The 21,616-nt window shown below is 41.4% G+C and overlaps 1 protein-coding gene across 3 annotated transcripts in view; it reads left to right on the plus strand.

The window, feature by feature from the left end:
• The window catches only part of rptor (regulatory associated protein of MTOR, complex 1), a 491,598-nt gene that overhangs the window by 221,387 nt on the left and 248,595 nt on the right, over positions 1-21,616 (plus strand). For all 3 annotated transcript variants that reach the window (XM_072241994.1, XM_072241995.1, XM_072241996.1), the window contains exons 8-9: positions 13,851-13,951; positions 15,211-15,355. In XM_072241994.1, coding sequence (XP_072098095.1) covers positions 13,851-13,951; positions 15,211-15,355 — 246 coding nt within the window. The remainder of the gene's footprint in view (positions 1-13,850; positions 13,952-15,210; positions 15,356-21,616) is intronic.

A 21,616-nucleotide genomic window follows, 5' to 3' on the forward strand; every position in this document is an offset into this window, starting at 1 on the left:
CATATTTCTCTTGATCTTTTTTGAACTCAGATTTTCAGAATTATTACTGAACTTGCGCTGTGTGAGTTACTGACAGCTGGAGACTGCCACATTGTAAAATAATTCTGTATAGCTTCCAGCCCTTTGAAATGAATAAACTATACACTCAGTGGCCATTTTATTAGGTACAGGAGAGCAGCCTGGTGTAGTCTTCTGCTGCTGTAGCCCATTCACTTCAAGGTTCGATGCGTTGTGCGTTCAGAGATGCTCTTCTCTATACTACTGTGATAACACGTGGTTATTTGAGCTACTGTCGCCTTCCTGTCAGTTTGAACCAGTCTGGTCAATCACAACTGACCTCTCTCATTAACAAGACTATTTTGGCCTTAGAACTGCCACTCACAGGATGTTGTTTGTTTTTTGCACCATTCTCTATGACCTCTAGAGACTTATGCGCGAAAATCCCAGGAGATCAGCAGTTTCTGAGATACTCAAACCAGCTCGTCTGGCACCAATAATAATTGCTCAGTCAAAATCACATAGATCATGTTTCTTCCTCATTGTGATGTTTGGCCTGACAACAACCGAACCTCTTGAATTGCGGATGTATGATTGACTGATTAGATATTTGCCTTAATAAACAGGTGTATCTAATAAAGTGGCCACTGAGTGAATATTCCTGAAAGTCTATGCTGGTGCTTACACACCACCAGAGGCACCTCCCAAAGAAAGTGCTGTAAAATTTTAAATAGCCCACATTTCACATAAGCATACCTGCATCAAGGAATACGGGAAATCTGTTTGCAAGTTCTGTCATTGCTAGTATTTGCTGCACCTCGTTACTGAAGCAGGAATTGGTTCTTATTATTGGACTTGAAGCGATGGCGGAGGAGGAGAAACTCTTTCAGGGTGTAATCTAGTGTTTCCATTCCTCATTATACATGCGTACTTTTGGTCTTTAAGTAAGACTCAATCTAATTGTTCTTGCAATGCTGAAGAAATCCGTTATTTCTTCTGGAAATCAGCAATTCAAATCAGCTGCAGACATAAGGGACTGCAAATGTTGGAATCTGGAGCAACAAATAATTTGCTGGAGGAATTGAGGCGGCATCCATCATTAAGGACCCCCACCACCTAGGACATGCCCTCTTCTCATTGTTACTGTCAGGAGGGAGGTACAGAAGCCTGAAGGCACAGACCCAATGATTCAGAAACAGTTTCTTTCCCCCTGTCATCTGATTTCTAAATGGGCATTGAACCTGTGAACACTACCTCACTACTTCTTTATCTCTGCGTTTTTTTGCACCACTTATATTTAACTTGACTATATATATATATACACACACACTTCCTGTAATTTAGTAATTCTTTTCTCTTTATTTATTTATCATGCATTTCATTGTACTGCTATCATAAATTTAATGAATTTCACGGTGCATGCTGGTAATATTAAATCTGATTCTAATATCAGTGAGCATCAGGGGTGGGGAGGCGGGGTGTAGGAATTATCGTTGTTTTGGCTTGAACCACTGCATCAGGACAATGTCAATAATTACTCGTCCTCGTCCCCACAGATGCTCCTGAAGCTCGTAGTTCTTCCAGCACATTGCTTTTTGATTCTAAAGACAAGCTTGTGCACAGAAATATTTACACGTTTCCCAATTTCCACCCCCCAACTCCCCAAACAAATCCATGACTTTTTCTTCCAAAGCCCTGTTTTATTGCAAAGGTAACAGTGGTTCTGTGATTCTGTAAAAGTGTCCCTTCTTTATATGTGAGCCCAGGCTGTAAATGTCATTTCATTGTGATATATCACAGTTATGTTTCTGCTGTGCAATTGTAATCAATTCTTATTTTGAAGAGTGGAAAGTTCAGTTGAACTTTGATTTCATGTCTCCTGAGCTTGAACATAATGTGGTTACATGTGCCATCACTACTCTCAGCGTGGCTGTGATCAGTTGACCACACTCCTAATCAATCTAACTGCTCCTTCGACCAAAATACCATAAGAAATAGGAGCACAATCAAGCTATTTGGCCCATCAAGTCTTCTCCGCCATTCAATCATGACTGATTTATTATCCCTCTCAAACCCATTCTCCTGCCTTCTACCCATAACCTTTGAAATGCCGACTAACCAAAAACCTATAAACCTTCACTTTAAATATACCCAATGACTTGGCCTCCACAACTGCCTGTGGCAGTGAATTCCAGAGATTCACCATTCTCCAGCTAAAGAAATTCCTCTTCATCTCTGTTCTAAGGGGACATCCTTATATTCTGAGGCTGTGCTCCTCCACTATTGAAAACAATCTCTCAATATCCACTCAATCTTGGCCATTCAGTATTCAATAGGTTTCAATGAGATTTCTCCCTCATTCTTCTAAATTCCAGTGAGCACAGATCCAGAGCAACAAACGTTCCTTATACGTTTCCTCAAACTCCTCATTCTTCTAAGTTATTAAAGCACAATATTATTTGCTGTTGGTAGAGCTAAGTTTTACAGTATATAGAAGCAGCAAGACAGCTGGTAATCACAGGGTGACAACTCAGAAACGTAGGTATCTGGTTTTGAACACAACTTACCTGTTCTATGTTAAATTCCTGTGTACATACATCTATTGATGCTTCTGGACACACCTTCTGTGATGTTCCTGGATTCATCGGGTTTTTCGGGTCTTTTAACATCATACAACCTCCTCCAGGTGACCCAGCCAGAGCTGATCAGACCCCAGCTTGGGTCCAGATGGCTAACTACTTATGACTGCATGGCTCCCCTCTTTTGAGCCACAACCATCTTGAGGCCCTCTCTGCCGCATTGGTGGTACTGCGGATGGCTCTCCTCTTCCTCTCTCCCTCGATGCCCAAAATGCTGAAGGCTCTAACTAAAGAACGGGCTCTGAATCCCCTACAACCAACCTCCACTGGGAGACACCTCGCTCTCCATCCAGACAATTGTTGTCATGGCTTGCAGCTTTCTATCAACCCCTCCCTTCGCCGTTGCCTCCAGAATTTGGTTAACATATTCATCAAATTGCTTCCACAGTGAAGTCATGTTAGCTGCAGGCCATTTGATCCGCCTCCTGTTAGACTTCATGTTCGAGGGATTAGTTTGCAACACTTGGAGGTTCCGGGCACTATGGGGTGACTCCGGACCTGGCCCCTCCTTCATCTCACCAGGTTGGACACCTGCGCGTTGTGCTGCTCCTGCTTCCACCAAACACTTCATCCTCGCTTGGTGGATCTTCAAGCCACGATCATTCTTGCAGATTTTGCCAAATGCGCACTGCTTCCTCGTCGTCGTTTGTTCATTGCCTGGGTCTGATGTTGTTGTGTCCATCCGACTGGGGTGCTCATCCTCCCCCGCCTCTCGGGCACCCCTGGGGGTATCTTTCCCTTAGATTCAATGTAAAGCTGTACAAATCCCTGATTCTACTCCCAATCTGTGCTGAATTAACTAGCTTCATCTGAACAGTGTTTCATCTCAGTTGCACCACGTGTTGCCATCTTAGAAAGATAATTGGTCAAAAAATGATTGTTGGTTGTGGCCACTGCTAGAAAGTAGATGTCTGTAGATGTTAGTGAGTAAGGTCCTCCTTGATGCCTCTCCCACATTTTATATTGAGCCTTAAAAATTTAGAACACTTGGTACTGTTGAAATAAAAATGCCTGAATGTTGTAAAGAATCCTTTTTAAAGAAAGAAATTTAATGAGGAAAAACGACATATCCTTGATTATAAACTAGTGTTTCTTTATTGTGTAGCATCTTGGATTAAAGTCCAACCTACCCTTTACCTTCCAAATTGCTTGCTGTACCTGCAGATTAACTCTTCCTATTTTGTATGCAAGGACATCCAAATCTTTTCAAAAACGCGCATTTCCTAATGTTTTGGCTCAAAGCATTTTTTAGTTTTCTGCTGTTCCTATTAATGTTGATAATCTGACATTGTATTCTATCAGTATCACTTTGCCCTCTCATCTATGCAGCGAGCTTGCATCTTCCTTGAAGCGATTCGCTATGTAATTTTGATTCAACTATAAGTTTGGATGCATTGGCTCAATCATTGCAGTTGCCCTTGAGACACTTTGCGAAATGCCATCTCCCATCTGGAAGACTGCCTTTTTGTCCCTGTTGGTCAGCCTTCATTCAATCCGTGCTTCTGCATCTCACGAACCTGAACTTGTGCACCAAACTTTCACATAGCCTCTTATTACAGTCATCATACATCCAAAACACAAGAGATTCTGCTGATGCTGGAAGTCCAGAGCAACACATACAAAATGCTGGAGGAACTCTGCAGGTCTGGCAGCATCTACAGAGAGGAATTTACAGTTGACGTTTCGGGCAGAAACCAAGTCCTGATGAAAGGTTTTGGCAAGAAATGTCGATTGTTTATTCCTCTCCATTGATGCTACTTGACATGCTATGTTTCTCTAGCTTTTTGTATGTGCTTATCATACATCAAAAGATGATTTATCAGCTGATGATAATTATACCCTTAAAAACATGAATAGATTTGCCAAGTGCTATTTGTCTTGTGTAAAACTATATTCCATCCCAGCTAATTGAATTGTGATTCTCAGAATGCCCTGTTATCATTTCCTTAATGAATTACAGCAGTTGTAACACGAACATCAAGCTACCTACTTAGCTTCCTGTATATCCTTTCTTGTATTGTTATGTTGGCTCGCTGATCTACTTTTCCACTGGGGATGTTTAGGAATCCATGGAGTTCTGGAAAGTGGAAACTGATACATTCACTCTTTTGTCTAAAACCCCAGGGATGACATCTATGTGATTTGTCAGCAATCAGTTCTTTTAAATCCTCCTGTACATTTTCTTGTCTAATTATGTAACTTTGTTCAATCACTTAATAAGCTATTACTGTGCTTCCAGTATTTCTTTGTGCCCTCTGATATAGGGAGGGCACAAAATTTCTGCTGATATAATATTATAGTATAGTACAGGCCCTTCAGATGTTGTGTGGGTCTTTTTGTCTATTCTGAGATCAATCTCATCCTTCTCTCCTACATAGCCCTCCATTTTTCAATCATCCATGTGCCAATCTAAGAGATTCTTAAATGCCCCTGATGTATCCACTACCAGCACCCCAGCAGGGCTTTCCCTGCAACCTCGAGTCTCTTTTTTAAAAAAAAAACTTACCTCTGACATCCTCACTGTACTTTCTTCCAGTTACCTTAAACTAAGTTGGTTCTACTCTGGGAAAAAGACTCTGGCTATCCACCAACCTATGCCTCTTGTCATCTTGTACAACTCTGCCAAGTCACCTTTCACCCTCTTGTGCCCTGGCTTGCTTAACCTTTCCTCATAAGCCATGTTGCCTTCAGTATCTTTGTGTTGAGGTCCTTGAGTTTTGATGGCCATGAATTCCATAAGAGGCTGGGGAAAATATCAAGCAAGGGAATTAGATTTTGGGTCGGAGTCATCTTGACATTAGTTAGCAGCAAAAGGTGTCAAGTGATGTTTTCACTCTGTGTGTACACTACTGTTCCATTGATTTAGCGGCTGAGAGGGTTATAAACTTAGCCAGCTATGCCATGGGTACTAGCCTTCCCACTAGCAAGGATGTCTTCAATTAGCTATGGCTCAGAATAGTGGCATCTGTCATTAAACATCCTCACCACTCAGGACAATGCCCTCTTCTCATTGCTACCAACAAAGAGGAGGTAATGCATTGTTTTCCCTTGATGATATTAACTTCAGTTTGACTAGTTCTCCTTGATACCACCCTCAGTGAAAAGGTGCGTTTAAAACAAGGGCAGTGTCGTTCTCTCCTGTCTAGAATTCAGCTCTGTAATCCAGGCTTGGACCAAGACTCTGAAGAGATTTGGAGCCAAATGCTGGCCCAATTCAAAGTGCATATTGGGTTGTTGTTGAAGTAGGAAAAATACTAAATTCACAGTGGGGATAGCGAATTCCTGGCTCTGCAGGATTGCAGAGAGCGAGAGGTGGTGGGGTGGGGGAGAATAAGCATATATTAGTGAAATAAAGGGAATACAGGCAGTGTAAGCCTGAAACAGGCTCACCCAGCCCAAACCACAAACTGTAAGCTAAAGTGAACTCAAGTCCTGAGAAGAGTCTTGGCCCAAAATGTCAACTGTTTGTTCATTTCCATAGATACTGCCTGATCTGCAACAGACTTGCCTCACTCTGTGTATACACAGTGCATTTTTCAATAAGCTTTCAAAACAGCCTTGAATCTTCCTCTGTCTTCATAGTAATCTCTCCCCAGTGCTCCAAGTACAATGTCTATTTCAGAAGGAGCTGACTAAATGTAATTGGGCATCATTGCTGGGAGAGGATGCTGATATTTCATTTATCTGGCCAGTGGATTTGGAGGATTTTGTAGACAATGTGCCTGCTTTAGGTAATCCAGTTATCAGTAGCATACAGTCCAAATCTCAGTGGCATATAGGAAGAAGTTCTCTGACTATTGGGTGAAAATCGTGTTAGGTGGCATATAATTTGATTTGGAGACCTCATAATAGTTATCTTCTGGTGACTTCTCATCCCTCCCTTTTCTCTCTCTTTCCATTCTCCATTTTCACTCCCCCTTACCACTTCTGCTCATCTGCCCATCACCTCTCTCTGGTGCTCCTCCTCCTCTCCTTTCTTCTGTGGTCCACTCTTCTCTCCTAGCAGATTCTTCCTTCAGCTTTTTACCTCTTCCACCTTTCTCATTCCCAGCTTCTTACTTCATCCCTTTCCCCCTCCCCTACCCAGCCACCTTCCCCCTCACCTGGTCTTTCCTATCACCTGCAAGCTTGTACTCCTTCCTCTCCCCCCACCTTCTTATTCTGGCTTCTTCACCCCACCATTTCAGTGGTGATGAAGGGTTTCGGCAACATCAGTGGTTTATTCCTCTGCACAAATGCTGCCTGCCCTGCTGAGTTCCTTCAGTACTTTGTTGTATATATGTTTCCCCCAGATCCCAAAGTTAGATGGCCACTGTAATTACAGCTAGTGTGCAGTGCAAGATCGTAGAATTTAGGATGAGCTGAAATAAGGAGAAAATGAAACGAGATTAGTTAGGATAATTGCACGTGCCTGCTTGATGATTGGCTTGGACATGATAGGCTGGAGGGCCATTTTCTGTGCTAAATGGATCATTTGGATTTTTAAGATTTCTAAGTTTTCCATGTTTCGTTAACAACATTATAGACTGTAGAGGATGCATCATCCTCTGACTTCACTCTGTAATTGATGTGTGCCATTTGGAAACAGAATTTACAAATCCATACTCACATTATTTATAGATGTGCGCTAGAGAACAACTTAATCACTTGCATCACTGTGTGATATGGAAGCTGCCCTGCAGTGGAGAGGAAGGCTTTACAACGGGTAGCCAAGACTGCCCAGTGCAACACTGGCACCGGCCTACCCACTATCAAGGACACGTATACAGAAAGGTGCTGGAAAATACCAATAACATCTTGAAGAATCCCTCCCTTCCTGCTTATGGACTGTTGGTCCCACTCCCATCAGGGAAGAGGCTACGTAACATACACAGCAGGACCAACAGACTCAAAAACAGTTGCTTACCCCTAAGCTCTAAGAATGATCAACACCTCCACCGACTAACTCCACTACGACTTCATTTTCCCCTTCTGTCTCCTTAGGTACAGCTTAGCATCACCTCATGAAAATACAATCAATTTATGTATATAAGCTATCTTATGTATTTATATTTATTTTGTGGGTTTTTTTTATCATTATTGTTGTGTTCTCTATCTTTCATGTCTTGCTTTGTGCTGCATTGGATCTGGAGTGACAATTATTTCATTCTCCTTACACTTGTGTACCAGAAATGACATTAAATAAAATTAAATCTCGAATTGAATTAAACGACACAATGAGAGCTTGCAAAAAATTTTAACAGATCTACTGGGTCAATTTGAGCTTCTGAGCATGCAAGAACTGCCTGCCAAAGAACTGCAGGCACTTAATAGAGCTTTTCTACCGACTACAAAATGGCTTTTAGTGCTGTATTAAAGATATGCACTAAGTACAGCTATAATAACAGAGAGGCACCCATTAATTAGTCAACATTTCTATCACCATTGAGATTATTTTATTGAAATTCAGTACTAGTGGATGTATTCATCATATTCTTGTCAGAATACTTGTAATTGAAGTTCTGCTTATTGTACAGAGCATTAAATGTTCTACTTGTTTTTGCAAAATATACTGTTAAATTGCAGGTTAGAGACAACCAGGGAAGTAAATTGTGTAGAACCTCATCCTTCCTTAACTCTCATCCCTATGGTTATTCTCCCATTTTTCAAGTGGCCTAAAGTAGGTGGCAAATGAGATTTCAGATGCTGGAAGCTAGAGCAATCAAAACCCAAACTGCTGGAGGAACTCAGTGGGTAGGACATCTGTGGAGGAAAATGGCCAGCCAGTATTTCAGAACAATTCATCTAGACTGCCCACTTCCCTCCACAGATGCAGCCTGATCCTCCAGCGGTTTGTTGGTTTAAATTTAGATATCTGTTACCAAGGTATTGTAGAATCATCCATAAGACCAAAAGATAGAGCAGAATTAAGCCATTTGGCCCATTGAGTATGCTCTACCATTGCATCAATTTTCCTCTCAGCCCCAATCTCTTGCCTTCTCTCTGTATCCCTTCACGCCATGACCAATCAAGAACCTATCAACCTGTACCTTAAATATACATAAAGACTTGGCCTCCAGAACTGCCTGTGGCAAAGAATTCCACAGATTCACCACTCTCTGGCTAAATAAATTCCTCCTCATCTCCATTCTAAAAGGATACCTGTCTTTTCTGCAGCTCTGTCCTCCAATCTTAGAGTCTCCCACCAAAGGAAACATCCTCTCCACATCCACTCTATCAAGGCTTTTCACTTTCTATAAATTTGCTGACGATACAACCATTGTTGGTAGAATCTCAGGTGTTGATGAGAGGGCGTACAGGAGTGAGATATGCCAACTAGTGGAATGGTGTCACAGCAACAACCTGGCACTCAAAGTCAGTAAGACGAAAGAGCTGATTGCGGACTTCCGGAAGGGTAAGACACAGGAACACATGCCAATCCTCATAGATGGACAGAAGTGGAGAGAGTGAGCAGCTATACTTTATTAGGAGTTTGAAAAGATTTGGCATGTCAACAAATACACTCAAAAACTTCTATAGTTGTACCGTGGAGAGCACTCTGACAGGCTGCATCACTGTCTGGTATGGAGGGCTACAGCACAGAACTGAAAGAAGCTGCAGAAGGTTGTAAATGTAGTCAGCTCCATCTTGGGTACTAGCCTACAAAGTACCCAGGTCATCTTTAGGGAGCGGTGTCTCAGAAAGGCAGTGTTCATTATTAAGAACCTCCAGCACCCAGGACATGCCCTTTTCTCACTGTTAACCATCAGGTAGGAGGTACAAAAGCCTGAAGGCACACACTCAGCAATTCAGGAACAGCTTCTTCCCCTCCGCCATCCGATTCCTAAATGGACATTGAATCTTTGGACACTACCTCACTTTTTTAAATATGCAGTATTTCTGTTTTTGCATGTTTTTTAAAATCCATTCAATATGCACAATTGATTTACTTGTTTATTATTATTTTATTATTTTTTTCCTCTGCTAGATTAGTTATTGCATTGAACTGCTGGTGCTAAGTTAACAAATTTCAAGTCATATGCCAGTGATAATAAACTTGATTCTGATTCTGATTCATTTGACAGGTTTCAATGAGGTCACCCGTCATTCTTCTGAATTATAGTGAATACAGGCCCAGAGCCATAAAATGTTCTTCATATGACAAGCCATTCAATCCTGGAATTTATTTTCCTGAGCCTTCTTTGAACCTTCTCCAGTTTCAGTACATCCTTTCTAAGATAAGGAGCCCAAAACTGCTCACAATACTCCAAGTGAGGCCTCACCAGTGCTTTATAATATCTCAACATTACAAACTTACTTTTATATTCTAGTCCTCTTGAATGCTAACATTACATTTGCCTTCCTCACCAGAGACTCAACCTGCAAATTAACCTTTAGGGAATCCTGCACAATAACTCCAAGTCGCTTTGTGCCTCAGAGATTTTTGTTTTTTCCCTTCATTTGGAAAATAGTCAACCCTTTAATTTCTTCTACCAAAGTGCGTAACCTTACACTTCCTGACACTATATTCCATCTGCCACTTCTTTGTCCATTCTCCTAATCAGTCTAAGTCCTTCTGTAGTCTGTCTACTTCCTCAAATCTACCTATCCCTCCACCTGCCTTCATATCTTCTGCAAACTTTGCAACAAAGCCATTAAGTCTATCATCTAAATAATGACATATAACTTCAAAAAAAAAATCGGTCCCAACACAGACCCCTGTGGAACACTAGTCACTAGTCACTAGCAGCCAACCAGAAAAGGCTCCTTTATTCCTACTCTTTGTCTCATATTTGGCACTTAGTCAAAGGACTTCTAAAGATTCCAAGTATTATTTTGAAAAATCAGGAACAGAATCTTCTTGAGATTGAATATTCACTGAGAACTTCATGTTAAATGGTTAAGGCAATTTAACTAGATATTTGCAGGAATGCTTTTTAAAGTCTGTTGTAAGCTTCCCTAACATAGGCAAGGCTATATCTAAAATAATGTCTCAACTTGTCAGTTATATAAGTGGTATTATGATATTATTGATTCAAAGCAGGTTGATTTATAGCATTCTTGGCATATTGGAAACAGAAAGTGATGCTGGCAAAGTTCAGGCTTAAAAATGTTACAATTTGGGAACTCCAGGAGTGAGCTGACTTTTCAGGGTCTGCAGTTGCTGTGGTGTTGGCCACAAGAAGTACTCTTTACCTTCTGTATGCGCCAAGCCAGAGAGCTTTGTGCAATTCGTAAACACAGATACAACTTATAATTTAAGTTTTAAAATATATATGTCAAATCCGGTACTGACGACTTTTTTTGCAAAAGGCAACATGATAGAAAAGTGAGACACCCTACCAAAGGATTGAACTGCAGTATTTTCCAACCTGTCTCCTTAGTCTCTTGATTAGAGTACCAGGCATGATTGGTCAAAATAGCATAATGATCTTCACCTGGCATGGTTCAATGTTGCATCATGCAATCCACTTTCTGCTGGACCTCATTGTACATGTGCAGATTTTGGGGCTATAATTCCTACCTTATCCTTTGGCTTTGGAAGGTAAATCACAAATTTTAGAAAGCCACAAATTGCAAAAAAAATCTTCTCCAGGAATATGAGCCCCATTCTCCAAGATGTCTTGTTTGTAATGTACCCACCTTCAATTATGTGAAATGGCAAAAAACCTAATGCTATACTGTTTATATTCCCTGTTTGAACTGTGGTCAAGGATAGGACAACTTTGAGATTTGATACTCAGGAAGTTAGCACAAGCAAGCTTAACTACTCAAACTACTAATCTGAATGATGGATGTCATTCTGTGCCGAAACCATTCTAGTAATGTTTCTGCCATTCAAACGTAGCATCACCTTTTACTGTTAGAGGTCCTGATGATAGCACTGCTTGATCCAGCCTTTGATTTGAAAATAAAGAAGGCAGCACAGTATTGCTGCAGTGCAGACATGTGATGTAACTGCAGCATAATTGGTTGCTTGACAACCGGTCAAAATGTTTATCCTGGGAATCAGGTGAGAAGGGAACTGCTGGTCAAAATGCTTCTGGTGTTTGCTAAAAACGTTTTGATCAGTCTAGTTATCAGGATGGTATGGTGGAGATAGCTTACTTCGACCTGCCCATTTTTTGCTCAGAGACTTCTTTGAGTACCATTCTCCATGTGGCAAAAGCCCTCAGAGACCTTGACTAAGAGGTCATTTCCTAGGTTCTGTGATGTGTTAAGTCAATTATTTTGATCCTCCAGAATCAACCTGAATGGTGCACCTTTGCAAGGGTCACAGTTAGTAATGAGGGACCCAAGAAAGGATTGAACATTGTTGGTAACTGCCAGCTATTCGCTTGTCTCTTGTGCTCAGCGGGCATGATTTGTCTTGATAGAATTGATGGCACGATTTTTGCCAGGCATAGGTCAATGCTACATTATGGAGTCCACATGCTGCTAGACTTCATGAGACATGCATTGATCTTAGGGCTAAAACTCTACCCTATCCTTTGGCTTTGGAACGTAAATTGAAAATTTTAAGACACCACAGTTCCACCAAGATTACCCATAAAACTTCTCCAAGAATGTGAGTCCTTTCCTTTCTGAAAGTAATTCCAAGGTTTTTGTTCGCTACTAAGCTGTTTTTCTGTTAAGCAGTTTGAAATTCTAAGTTTCTCCTGCTACTCATGGTACAGTAATATAATGATGATGATCTCTGTTTCTGATACCCAATTCGGGCATAGAAAAATGTTATAGTGCAGTTGGTTGACCTCTGTAGGCTGCTGCTGTGGTGGGAAGAGTATTGGGAAATCATGGGCCTCTTAACTCCAAAAGCAAAATAGAAAGGTTCATAGGTTCATGTTGTGTTGTGAATACTGAAGCAGTTCCCAATGAAAGGTCATTGACCTGAAATGCCATCTCTGTCTTCTCTCTTGCAAATGCTGCTGGACCTGCGTAGTATTTTCAAAACTTTTTTTTTGTTTCAAAGATGTCTACTAGTTGGAGAGAAATTTTCAGAATGTACTACATAATTTTCCTTAATGACTCTCAATTTAAAGCATTCAAACAAATTATATTGCTGGTGTGCAGTTTAAAGAAACACTGTTTTAATATATTTGTCATGGATTGATATTTCTCTCTCCCTCGCTGGAGAGAGAAGGGGCCTGTCTGAGATCTCGGTGTTGGAATGGACAATAGTTTTTGATGGAAGCTAGATCATGGTCTTGGGGGGCTTTGTATTGCTGCACGGTGGCTGTTGGGGGGAGGGGAGGGCCAACTTTTTGCTGCTGCTTGTGCGTGGGAAGGGGAGGGTGGCTTTGGGGTTCTAATGTTTTCAGTCGTTCATTCTTTGGGTTTTTTTTCTCTCTGTTTCATGGATGTCTGTGAAGAGTAACAATTTCCAGTTCTATACTGTATACATTCTCTGATATTAAATTGAACCATTTGAGCCTCCATACTTGGTTCAAATCAGTATAATATCACTGGCATATGTCGTGAAATTTGTTAGCGTCAGCAGTACGATGCAATATAGGAAAAAAAAAGTGATAAATTACAGTAAATAGATATAAATATATGTATATTAAAAAGTTAAATTAAAAATAGTGCAAAAACAAATAATATATAAAAAAGTGAGGTGGTATTCATGGGTTCAATGTCCATTTTGGAATGAAATGGCAGAGGGGAAGAAGTAGTTCCTGAATTACTGTAGTTTCATTGGAACCTACATTTGAACCACTGAAACATGAAAAATGATTGATATTTTCTCAGACCCGTGTAAGTTAAGAAAGCAGATTCTAGCTTCAATTACTACCGAGCTTTCAAATTTTAGCAAGCATTCCAAATACTATTCCTCTCATTTTAAATTGAAAGACCTGTATTGGGCTAGAGCAATTTTTATTTGAGTTTCCTGTCTCTTAGAAAGCTGTGGTGTTTGTTTGGCATGCAAACAATTCTTAGGTAAACACAGTGACCAATTTTGGCCAGGTTTCATTATGTAATAGGGGCTTTGATGAATTCTATGAACCATAGAAGTACCAGCACTTGTATAAAGACGAAAGCTGGTTATTGAACTGCTGCAGTCCTATTTGCAATGTCGTATCGATTTTTGGCATGGCTAGATTTTTTAGGACTGTGTCCATGGTTACGTTTGTATATAGAATGAGGCTTTCAGAGCCAACTGTGTATATTCCAATCTGAGGGGATATACTTCTGAGCTTTCCTGATTCAATTCTCACTTGTTTTTTGTTAATGTAGAATTCCGGGACGACTGAATGATAGGCGAACACCTCTCGGAGAACTCAATTGGATTTTTACAGCCATAACAGACACAATAGCATGGAATGTATTACCTAGAGGTAAGACGTCTATTCCATTCCCAGTAGTAGGCTAGATGACTCATTTGCTTTTCATTCATTGCCATTAGGAGGTTTGTTCAAACTTGAACTGCTTCTACCTCAAGTAGAATTACTGTTTTCTTCCACGCTCCCCGTGCTCTTGCACAGTCACATCAGCCCACCTAATGGTGGATACCCATGATGAACACATTGCCTCACATTTGTCCAATTGAGGGCTTGTCTATGGTCTTATTGTTGCTAATATCCAGTGTCGCATGTCTGGCAAGTTGATGGTCATTTTCAAAGTTCTGAAGTTCACAGTAAGTTCGCAGTAAGTGTATTTTTAAATATTGCTGCTGTAACAAAAGAATTTCCCACTCAGGATCAATGAAGTACTTATTATTATTATTATTATTATTATTACCACCATACACTACCTTGAGATTCAATTTCTTGCAGTCATTCACAGTAGAGCAAAGAAATACAGTAGAATCAATGAAAAGCTACACCCGAAGAAAGGCAAACAACCAGTGTGCAAAAGAAGACAGTGCAAATAAAAAAAACTGAATAATACTGAGAACATGAGTTGTAAACTCCTTGAAAGTGAGTTCACAGGTTGTTTTATCAGTTCAGAGTTGAGGTGAGCAAAGTAATCCAAGCTGGTTCAAATCACTGGTTGCAGGATAATAACTGTTCCTGAATCTGGCGATGTGGGACCTGAGGCTCCTGTACCTCCTTTCTAATGGCAGCAGAGAGAAGAGAGTATGACCTGGATGGTGGGGGTCCTTGATGATGGATGCTGCTTTCTTGTGGGAGTACTCCTTGTAGATGTGCTCAATTGTGGGGAGGGCTTTGCCTGTGATGGTCCCTCAATCTTGTATGACCTTCTAGTTCAACTTCACAAACAATGTACTGGCAAAGTAGACCCTTTGTTTACTGCTTCAGAGTAACATCATCACTCATTTTGTCATCAGCTTGAAATTCCTCCGAGTGAAATGAAATTTCTTTTATATATGCTGCATAATTAATATGTAATAAGTTAATTAGCTGCTGGATTCTTCTGCAATTTAAAAAAAAATCTGATTATAATTTTCAGATATATCCAGAATAGCAGTGTTGTCAAACTGCAGAACAAATTCTAGTTTGCCTGTGGATTTGCTTACACTTATTTTTATGTCTTTTTACACTGTTATTAAGATATTTCAATGATCTCTTTCAAATATTTAAGTGAATTTTAAGCGAATAACAAAAAAAGAATTGCTAACTTTTTGTTTCCATAGATCTCTTCCAAAAATTATTTCGGCAGGACCTGCTGGTTGCCAGTTTATTCCGCAATTTTCTTTTAGCCGAAAGGATCATGAGGTCGTACAACTGTACCCCTGTTAGTAGTCCTCGTCTACCTCCAACGTACATGCATGCTATGTGGTGAGTTAATGCAACTCCTCTGAAAAGCAAATATCAAGGAAGGCTCTTGTCCAAAGTGATAGTGATTGATTTGAGAACTTCTGTATATCTAAATGTGTTAAGCCTGTAAGAAATCAAACTTAACCCCGTACATCAAGGTTTAAGATGTGTCTTTAAAATATTGGAGGTGATTCAACAAATAGTGACGTGATTTTCTGTAGGTGCCATTGTTTTGAATTGCCTTCAGTTTTTATGGGTATTGTTATAAATCTGAGCATCTAAGTGAATGCTTATAGCTGTGAGAGATCTTTGTTTCAGAACTCGAGTGGTGAAAGATGTCTGCCTACCCCATGGATACATTACTAACCATGCTGAAAGCAGCAAGCTCTCACAAACAGCAAGGTGATAATGATCAGATAACCTGTAGCTGTTAGTAAGAAATAGAAATATTGACCAGGAGAACATGGCCCATTCTTCAAAATATTGTTGTGGGAGCCTTCAGTCCACTTGAGAATTTAAATGTATCTTTGAAAGGATGCATCTCCAGTAGTCCAACACACCCACAATACAACATTGAATGATATTTTAAGTTTCTGGAATGAGAATCTGATTGTGTCAAAAATCTGAAGTTAGAAGTAAATTTATTATCAAATTGCGTATATGTCAGCAGTACTACCTTGAGATTCATTTTCTTGCAGGCATTCAGAGTAGAATAAAGAAATACAATAGAATCAGTGAGATTCTACACAGACTGACAAGCAACTGATGTGCAAAAGAAGGCAAATAGTGCAAATAAAAGTAAATAAATAAATAACACAAAGAACATGAGTTTTAGAGTCCTTGAAAGTGAGTCCACAGGAAGTGGATCAGTTCAGTATTGGGGTGAGTGAAGTTATCCACTCTGATTTGGGAGCCAAATAGTTGTAGGGTAATATTTTTTCCTGAACCTGGTGCTGTGGAACCTAGGACTCTGTACCACCTTCCTGATGGCAGTGGTGAGAAGAGAGCATGGCCTGGATGTTGAGGGTCCTTGTTGATGGATGCTGCTTTCTTGTGGCAGCGCTCCCTGTAGATGTGCTCGATGGTGGGGGAAGGCTTCACCTGTGATGGACTGGGCTGTATCCACCACTTTTTGTAGACTTTTCTGTTCCTGGACATTGGTGCCCTTGAGCATGCCTCATCCAAATTGCAAAGGGAACTTTCCTCTAGTTGTAGAGTCAGTAGTGAGGAGATTATGACTTTGCAGAAGTTCTCAGTTCATTTTGTAAGTATAACCCAGTGTTTCTAGTCAGCTGTCACTTGAATTTTCCACCCCACTCTGACTTCTGGATGTTTTTCCTTTGGTTTCCTAAATCTTCCAATGAAGGCAACTCATTGAAGAGCATTTCATCTTTAAAGTTGGCACATTATGACCTTTAGGACTCAGCTTTAAATTCCACCATTTCAGATACTCAGCTATTTTACTGTTATATTTCAGCATTCCAATTTTCAGCTATTTTTCTCTTCCTCCTGGTACATTTCACTTAAATTGTCTCTGTTAACTCACATCACCTCCAGACATACAGTACTTACACCAACATTTTTCACTTAGCTCCAAAAGGACACTTATCCTTCATTCTTTTCCGGTGTCCAGCCTTTTGCAGACTATCTCTTTTGTTCTCTCCATCCATGAACCAAACCCCAACTTCCTCTGCGGCTTAACATTTGCTTCATTTCTAAATTTACCCAGTTCTAGATGAAATGGTATCAAACAGAGACCTTTTTTTCCCCTCTTTCTACAGATGCTGCCTTCTTTACTGAAAATTTCCACCTGTTTTCCTCATTAGTGTGTGAATTTAAATTGATTTAAATGAGAGGAGACAGTGGAATACATTTTACCCAGTATGGATAGAACTCTAAGAGGGTGATATGTATGTGAAGCAGAGCCAAATGCAGAGCTCTGGCAGTAGTGACCATCATAAGTAATCTTGTGTTGATGTGTCCAAAAGCAAGCACTGATGTGACACAAGCTTCATTGGTCCTGGTCATATAAAGCTCTTTGTCTTAGTTATTAAGACCATAAGATAGTCCATAAGACCATAAGACACAGGGAGGTAGTCATCCCTAGACTACAGGAGTCAGTAGTCATCCCTAGGCTACAGGAGTCAGAACACTGGGTCACTGTCAAGAGAGAGAAGGGAAATGCCTGGATAGTGGAGAGCACCCCTGTGGCTGTCCCCCTCAGCAACAAATATCTTGTTCTGGATGCCGTTGAGGGGGATGACCTGACGGGGGATGCCCACGGTGACCGGGTCTCTGGCACTGAGCCTGGCGCTGTTGTGCAGGAGAGAAGGAGGGAGAAGAGAAATGCGGTAGTCGTGGGGGATTCCATAGTCAGGGGAACAGACAGGAGATTCTGTGAGCCTGACAGAGATACCTGCATGGTGTGTTGCCTCCCAGGTGCCAGGGTACAGGATGTCTCGGATCGGGTCCTGAATATTCTAAAGGGGGTGGGTGAGCAGCCAGTTGTCTTGGTACATGTTGGTACCAATGACATAGATAGGACAAAGGAGGAGGTCCTGAAGAGAGATTTCCAGGAGTTAGGAAGGAAGCTGAGAAGCAGGACCTCCAGGGTAGTAATCTCGGGATTGTTACCTGTGCCACGTGCAAGTGAGGGCAAGAGTAGTCAGATCAGGCAGATGAATGCGTGGCTGAGAGACTGGTGTAGGGAGCAGGGCTTCAGATTCTTGGATAATTGGGATCTCTTCTGGGGAAAGTATGACCTGTTCAAAAAGGACAGGTTACACCTGAGCCCAAAGGGGACCAGTATCCCGGCGGGAAAGTTTAATAGAGCTGTTAGGGAGGGTTTAAACTAATTTGGCAGGGGGATGGGAACCAGAATGATAGAGCGGAGGAAGGGGAAAACAGAAATAAATCGAAGATAGTGAGCAGTAAAGATGTCAGGAAAGACAGGCAGGTGATGGGGCAAATGTGTAGCCATTGGGATGAGTTGCAGTGAAATCAAAGCAAAAAGTATCAAATACTGGTCTTAAGGTGTTGTACTTAAATGCACGCAGCATAAGGAATAAGGTGGATGATCTTGTTGTACAGCTACAGATTGGCAGGTATGATATTGTGGCCATCACTGAGACCTGGCTAAAGGATGCATGTCTCTGGGAGCTGAATGTCCAAGGATACACGGTGTATCGGAAGGATAGGAAGGTAGGCAGAGGGGGAGGCGTGGCTTTATTGGTAAGAAATGATATTAAGTCATTAGAAAGAGGTGATATAGGATCGGAAGGTGCAGAATCTTTATGGGTTGAGCTAAGGAATAGCAAGGGTAAAAGGACCCTGATGGCAGTTATTTATAGGCCTCCAAACAGCTGCAGGGATGTGGACTACAAATTGCAACTGGAAATAGAAAAGGCTTGTCAGAAGGGCAGTGTTATAGTAATTCTGGGGGATTTTAACATGCGAGTAGATTGGAAAAATCAGGTCGGCACTGGATCTCAAGAGAGAGAATTTATAGAATGTCTGCGAGATGGCTTTTTAGAACAGCTTGTTGTTGAGCCCACTAGGGGATCGGCTGTACTGGATTGGGTATTGTGTTATGAACCGGAGGTGACTGGAGAGATTGAGGTGAAGGAACCCTTAGGAGGCAGTGATCATAACATGATTGAGTTCACTGCAAAATTAGAAAAAGAGAAGCCGAAATCTGATGTGTCGGTGTTTCAGTGGAGTAAAGGAAATTACAGTGGCATGAGAGAGGAACTGGCCAAAGTTGACTGGAAAGAGACACTGGTGGGAAAGACGGCAGAGCAGCAGTGGCTGGAGTTTATGCGAGAAGTGAGGAAGGTGCAAGACAGGTATATTCCAAAAAAGAAGAAATTTTCGAGTGGAAAAAGGATGCAACCGTGGTTGACAAGAGAAGTCAAAGCCAAAGTTAAAGCAAAGGAGAGGGCATACAAGGAAGCAAAAATTAGTGGGAAGACAGAGGATTGGGAAGTTTTTAAAACCTTACAAAAGGAAACCAAGATGGTCATTAAGAGAGAAAAGATTAACTATGAAAGGAAACTAGCAAATAATATCAAAGAGGATACTAAAAGCTTTTTCAAGTATATAAAGAGTAAAATACAGGTGAGAGTAGATATAGGACCGATAGAAAATGATACTGGAGAAATTGTAATGGGAGATGAGGAGATGGCAGAGGAACTGAATAAGTATTTTGCATCAGTCTTCACTGAGGAAGACAGCAGGATACCAGACACTCAAGGGTGGCAGGGAAGAGAAGTGTGCGCAGTCACAATTACGACAGAGAAAGTACTCAGGAAGCTGAATAGGCTAAAGGTCGATAAATCTCCTGGACCAGATGGAATGCACCCTCGTGTTCTGAAGGAAGTAGCTGTGGAGATTGCGGAGGCATTAGCGATGATCTTTCAAAAGTCGATAGATCCTGGCATGGTTCTGGAAGACTGGAAGATTGCAAATGTCACTCCGCTATTTAAGAAGGGGGCAAGGAAGCAAAAAGAAAATTATAGACCTGTTAGCTTGACGTCGGTGGTTGGGAAGTTGTTGGAGTCGATTGTCAAGGATGAGGTTACAGAGTACCTGGAGGCAGATGACAAGATAGGCAGAATTCAGCATGGATTCCTTAAAGGAAAATCCTGCCTGACAAACCTATTACAATTTTTTGAGGAAATTACCAGTAGGCTAGACAAGGGAGATGCAGTGGATGTTGTATATTTGGATTTTCAGAAGGCCTTTGACAAGGTGCCACACATGAGGCTACTTAACAAGATAAGAACCCATGGAATTACAAGAAAATTACATACGTGGATAGAGCGTTGGCTGATTGGCAGGAAACGGAGAGTGGGAATAAAGGGATCCTATTCTGGTTGGCTGCCAGTTACCAGTGGTGTTCTGCAGGGATCAGTGTTGGGGCCGCTTCTTTTTACATTGTACATCAACGATTTGGATTATGGAATAGATGGCTTTGTGGCTAAGTTTGCTGACGATATGAAGATAGGTGGAGGGGCCGGTAGTGCTGAGGAAACGGAGAGTCTGCAGAGAGACTTGGATAGATTGGAAGGATGGGCAGAGAAGTGGCAAATGAAGTACAATGTTGGAAAGTGTATGGTTATGCACTTTGGCAGAAAAAATAAACGGGCAGACTATTATTTAAATAGGGAAAGAATTCAAAGTTCTGAGATGCAACAGGACTTGGGAGTCCTCGTACAGGATTCCCTTAAAGTTAACCTCCAGGTTGAGTCAGTAGTGAAGAAGGCGAATGCAATGTTGGCATTCATTTCTAGAGGAATAGAGTATAGGAGCAGGGATGTGGTGTTGAGGCTCTACAAGGCGCTGGTGAGGCCTCACTTGGGAGTACTGTGGGCAGTTTTGGTCTCCTTATTTAAGAAAGGATGTGCTGACGTTGGAGAGGGTACAGAGAAGATTCACTAGAATGATTCCGGGAATGAGAGGGTTAACATATGAGGAACATTTGTCCGCTCTTGGACTGTATTCCTTGGAGTTTAGAAGAATGAGGGGAGACCTCATAGAAACATTTCGAATGTTAAAAGGCATGGACAGAGTGGATGTGGCAAAGTTGTTTCCCGTGATGGGGGAGTCTAGTACGAGAGGGCATGACTTCAGGATTGAAGGGCGCCCTTTCGAACAGAAATGTGAAAAAATTTTTTTAGTCAGAGGGTGGTGAATCTATGGAATTTGTTGCCACGGGCAGCAGTGGAGACCAAGTCATTGGGTGTCCTTAAGGCAGAGATTGATAGGTATCTGAGTAGCCAGGGCATCAAAGGTTATGGTGAGAAGGCGGGGCAGTGGGACAAAATAGGATAAAATGGATCAGCTCATGATAAAATGGTGGAGCAGACTCGATGGGCCGAATGGCCTACTTCTGCTCCTTTGTCTTATGGTCTTATACAGGAGCAGAATGGGCCATTTGGCACATCTAGTCCACTCTGCCATTTCAACATGATTGAGCCATTTCCCTCTCAACCCTATTCTTCTGCCTCTCCCTGTAACCTTTTGTGCCTCGACTAGTCCAAAATCTATCAACCTCTGCCTTAAATACACCCAATAGCCTGGCCTCCACAGCTGCTTGATTCACTAGCCTCAGGCTAACGAAATTTCTCATCATTTCTGTTCTAAATGAGCATCCCTCTATACTGAGGCTGTGCGCTCTGGTCCCAGACAAATCCCGGCATAGGAAACATTAAATAGGTTTCAGTGAGGGCCACCCCACCCCCATTCTTCTAACTTCCAATGAGAGCCATTAAAGCTCCTCAT

The sequence above is a fragment of the Mobula birostris genome, chromosome 24 (assembly GCF_030028105.1).
Source record: "Mobula birostris isolate sMobBir1 chromosome 24, sMobBir1.hap1, whole genome shotgun sequence".
NCBI classification, from domain to species: domain Eukaryota; kingdom Metazoa; phylum Chordata; class Chondrichthyes; order Myliobatiformes; family Myliobatidae; genus Mobula; species Mobula birostris.